Below are 4986 nucleotides of genomic sequence, written 5' to 3'. Positions count from 1 at the left end.
ATGCCGAGACCCGGAGCAGGCCTCCTCTGTCCGGCTGGCACCACAGCTACACCAGCGTGGGCACTGTTCCTCGGCCCTCATCAGCCCAGGGCCTGGCACCAGGCAACCGAAGGCCACGCCTATAGCTTAGAGGCCACTGAAATGAGCCACATCCGGCAGTCCTCAGCAGCTCCCCTGGCCCTGCCTTTTTCGCAGAGACCCCAATAAAGGCTGTGTCCTCGGCTCTCCCCTCACTCTTCTGCCTCCTGACCACCGTGGGGGTTTTCCCATGTGGCCTCCCACTCTGAGAAGCTGGAAGTGTAATAAGCTTGGTTCTCCTGAGCTCTCCTGGGGCTGCACCTGACTGACGTCCCATACGAGAGCACAGAACACAGCCCGCCTGTGCAAGAGCCACACGTTAAACATCGATTATGGGCCGAGTCCTGAGAGATACCCCACATACAGCATCTAGCACAATTCTCCCTGCTTCTAAGTCGCTCCCTTCAAGGTGAGATGAGCCCCGGGGAGCCCAGCCCTCTCCTATCTTCACCCTCTTTCCCTCCCAAGTGCACACAGAGGGTCAGGATTTCACCAAAGGCATCAGAAAAGGTGGGCTTTTTTTATTTCAATATTGAACAGTTCAAAGCTTTAAGGTTTTTGCTTTTTAAGTAGAAAATAAAATAGTATGCTTGATACCATACAACAGGAAATCAGTAACTTAATAACTTATCAAAAACTAAAATTCACACGCCTGGCTTTCAGGGAAGTCTTTCATTGGTCTCATTTATTACAATATATACTAGCTCTGCATCCAGGACAATGCAATCAAGGATTACAGTGATTTTTTTATCATTGTACCAGCATATACAAATACAGATCATGTGTTGTAAATAAAATATATTTAAAATGGCGATCCCAAACCTAAAATGGAAAAGGGAATTCTCTTTGAAGTTATCATCATTTTCCCCAGTGTACCCGGGATGTACATTTTTCTCCATCACGTGTGATGAACATTTGATGACCTGTCACTATGGAGGGATCCGTTTCCATGGGGCAGCTTTGAAATGTGTGGTCCAAACACAGCATCCTAGCCCGTGGCCATGGGGTCACAGAGTTTTGGGTGTGTGAACATTGATTAAACTAGCACACGCATGCGAGTGAGTGTTTCCCAGGCACAAATCTGATTTTCCAAAGCCCACAAGGTAGATGTGAAAGTTACAGCCTCTCCGGGGTGGTCACGCTCTGATTTTGACACAAACCTGACGCTGCAACTTTCTGGAAGGTGCACTCTGTTTCAGAGGGCAGTGGTGTGGAAGCTTAGGGTACACCCAAGTTGCATGCTCTCAACGGCTGGTCATCCTGATGAAGGGCACTCACCACGAGGGACAGGTGACCCAGGGCCAAGGCCAAATTCCTCCCAGGGCAAGGGAGAAACTGGGCCAGCCTCTGCAGACCTGTGAGCTGATACTCGGTTCAGAGCAGTTAAAATTCACCCCAAAATACCCTTGAAACAGAAAGAATGAGTGCAGCCTCCGAACGTCACTAATGAGCAAGCCCAAGGTAAGGCAGGATTATTTTAAAATGTTTTTAATGCCTCCAAAACAGGGATCTGCACATGTGGATCATGCTTCCGTGCAAATCTGCGATTAGCTACGCACAGGCGCTGGTGTTTCCTGTGTGGCCACATGGACCATCAGGAGGGCATCCATTGCAGCAAAGCCCACCAATTACAAGAAAGGATTTTCTTTCATAGAAAGAGTAGAGTTGCCTCAGCTGTTCCACTGTTTGCCTCCTATGACTCTAACCATGCGATTTAAATAGGAGAGCATTTCAATCAATGGAGTAAAACACTCTTTAAAAAAAAATAATAGCTCAAAAAGTAAAGCGAAATCTTTCACCAAAATAATTTTTTCACTTTTCAAATTATTCTCTCCAGGAGCCAATTTAATAAACAAGTAAAAGATCATCTTCTACCAGCTTGAAGAATGTCATTCAAATAATTGCTGACCCACTTGCCCTTAATCTGAGTGGGAAAAGCGAAGGGAAAGAAAAAGTATTACTCATAAATTCCAAAAGAAAGTCAGCATGGTGAGGATTACAGAATAAGGCTCTTTGGATGATCTAACACGTATATCTTTTTAATGTATTACTGACAGTTATAATAGATTATGGCTAAAATGCTTATTAACAGTAACCCCAGAGTAAAGTAATAAATAACACTATCTACAAAGAATATATAATTTAACTTTTACAAACTGCTTTTCTTAAAACCAACCAGTTTCTGTTGAGAGCTCAAGAAAGAAAGCGACACCATCACCGTTTGGCATAAGCTCTGTTCGAGCCCCCATTTTCAGCAGCACCTTGCAGGCTAGGTTGCTGGCAGAGTGTCAAACTAATTCGAAATACTGCCTTGATAGTTATTTCCTATAATCTGAACTTAAGGCATTGCAGAGTCACAGGGAGCTAGCCAAAGCACATTCTACATAAAATGTCTGCCACGGATGCGTTAAGGCATAAACATTCCAGCCTCGTGCCGCAAAAAATGGGGGGAAATGTGCCAGTTTATATAAGTTAGCTTTAACTGGAAGAATGAGAGAACTTAGCCAAACATTTGACCGGTCAGCAAACACCGCAAAGGGACATCCGCAAGGTCAAGGCCCAGCACGGGGAGGTCTGGAGTCCCTCCCGAGACCTCAGATCCAGCTCACAGGACCCTGCACAGCCCTCCCGCCGTGCGCAGCAGCCATGGCACCAAACCACCACGTGGCAATGTGTCCACCACTCTCCTGGAAGTCCTGCATACTTGGCACCCCTCCCTGGATCTCGTCATCCCAAGGACCCCCGGGGTTCACAACCCATCTTGCACACTAACCACTCCCGGCCTGGACTGGGCTGCGGAGGGCAGCGGGGCACGGCCTCCACACCAGGGGTTAGCTGATGCCCCCCCCAGGGACAGACACCCTTCGCAAGTTACTTAGAAATGACAACCCCAGAGTTGGGGCGGGGAGGGAAAACCTCCTCCTCGGTCCTCTATGCTCTTAAGCAAATGACTGCACGTCCCCAAACCTATCCTTTAATGGGAGTGCCCAGTCTTCACAGGATGTCAGGAGGGGGTGGCCAGGAACCTTCTAGGCTGATGCAGAATGAACATCCTGGTTTTCAAAGGGTGGCGGTGGCTCTCTCCAAAAGGTGAAGTTACTGAAGGTGTCCGAGCAGGGGAAGTCAGAAGAGTGGCTCCTTTTCAGCAAGGGGAAGACGTGGTCGACAACTTCGCAGAGTCTCACGTACCTGGAAGGAGAAGGGACTGCATCACCACCTGGACACGGGGGACACCTGCACGCAGCCCACACTGCGCCTGGGCGTCAGGGGGAACTCACGAGCCTGCAGAGGGGACCACGTGATTAACGCAAGGGAGGCTGTTCTAGAATAGTCCCTTGCTAACTTATAGGAAAAGCAGAGGGTCTGCCCACCAAGGAAGAGTCAGAGATGGCCCCGTGGGGGAGGCGGGTGCGACCCGACCTGATTCGAAGGACAGAGCAGAAGTGAAGACTGGAAGCTATCAGTAGGGCAAACACACAGACATGTCACCCGCCTGGGAGGTGGGGAACCACAGAAAAGAAACGTCTCCTGGGCGTAACCCGGAGGCTGAACACTGTGCAGTGAAAGGGCGCTGGGCCCCGGGGCTGAGACTCGGATTCGACCTTCAGCTCTGCCACTGAGGGCTTCCCTGGCGGCTCAGACAGTAGAGAATCTGCAGACTCGGGTTTGATCCCTGGGTCGGGAAGATCCCCTGGAAACAGGAATGGCTACCCACTCCAGTATCCTTGTCACTGATGAACTACGCCGTCTCCGACAAGCAGTTTCATCTAAGCCGTAACTTCCTCAACTGGAAAGGCAGAAGATGAAAACTGCACAGTGTACATGCGAGGATTAAATTAAATGACGTATGCACAGTAAAATAATGGGAACCGACGCTCCATAAATGTAACAATTAATCATTGACATTGTAAAATAGTTTGCCTTGGCTAATTATTAGTCTCAGGGGAAAAAAGCCCTAGTTGGCATAAGGGTCATGAGACCTGGGATCTACTCCTGTCTTACTGCTGTGGGACCCTGGGCAGGTGTCTTGCCCTCTCTGGGCTTCAGGTCCTTCTAGAATGTGGACACGGGCCTCATCGGTGTTTCTCAATGCTCCCTGTAATGCTCTCTCACTCTATTTTCTGTGTATTCCCAAAGAGACATTGCATATTAGTTTCTGTGGCCTAGAACTACAAAGAGAAAGTTGCATATTGAAAACGCATTTTCAGACCTCTGGGCTCCAACCAGAAACTATGATGAGCCCAGGCCTCCTTGCATGTTCCCAGAGCCTTCCCTGACAGTCCCCAGGTCCCTCTCCAGTTCCAATCTGCTAAGAACCAGAAAGGGCTTTTGAAATCCAAACTCCAGAAATTCACATTTCTGAGACATAAAACAACTTTTAAATAAGGGTGACTGTGTGTATTTAACAAAGGACTTCCAGAGAAACATTGTACTTACACAAAATGGAGAAAATCTCTCTTAACAAGCAAGAATTGTGTCTTTCCCAAGGATTGAAACAAAATTTTAAAATACTTCCTGGCTTGGAGACCTGTTTGTTTGAGTTCTGTGACTCGGGGAGGCGGCCCCTCCCTGCCAGGGGGCAGCTCACATTCATCATCAGGGTTCAGCGGCACCAGACCCAAACCCAGTCCGTCCATGCCTCTCTCGGGCCAACCCTCCTCACCAGGTCTGCTTCAGAGCAAGCAGCCCCGAAGCACTGCTGGCCATAAAGGCCAAGAAAGAAAGCGCTGAAGCCCCCCACCTGGGGTGGGCTCCTGACTTCTCAGAGACAACATGCCAGCTCCCTAGGGGCAAGCACCTGCTGGGCTCCAATGCCAGGGTTCCGAGCTCAGACACAGGATTCCAAGCTCAGGACACCAGCCTGGCACCCGAGCTCTGAGCCAGAGAAAAGCGTGTGCTTTCCTGGGG

The 4986-nt window shown here is 49.2% G+C and overlaps 1 protein-coding gene across 5 annotated transcripts in view; it reads right to left on the bottom strand.

Annotated features, from left to right (window-relative positions):
* Positions 1 to 579: 579 nt before the first annotated feature.
* The window catches only part of LPIN1 (lipin 1), a 131164-nt gene continuing 126757 nt past the window's right edge, over positions 580 to 4986 (bottom strand). For all 5 annotated transcript variants that reach the window (XM_010852080.1, XM_010852081.1, XM_010852083.1 and 2 more), the window contains one exon: positions 580 to 3267. In XM_010852080.1, coding sequence (XP_010850382.1) covers positions 3108 to 3267 — 160 coding nt within the window. In that variant the 3' untranslated portion in view covers positions 580 to 3107. The remainder of the gene's footprint in view (positions 3268 to 4986) is intronic.

Source organism: Bison bison, unplaced genomic scaffold (assembly GCF_000754665.1).
Source record: "Bison bison bison isolate TAMUID 2011002044 unplaced genomic scaffold, Bison_UMD1.0 scf7180017864307, whole genome shotgun sequence".
Classification (NCBI taxonomy): Eukaryota; Metazoa; Chordata; class Mammalia; order Artiodactyla; family Bovidae; genus Bison; species Bison bison.
This window is presented reverse-complemented; position numbering and strand designations above follow the sequence as displayed.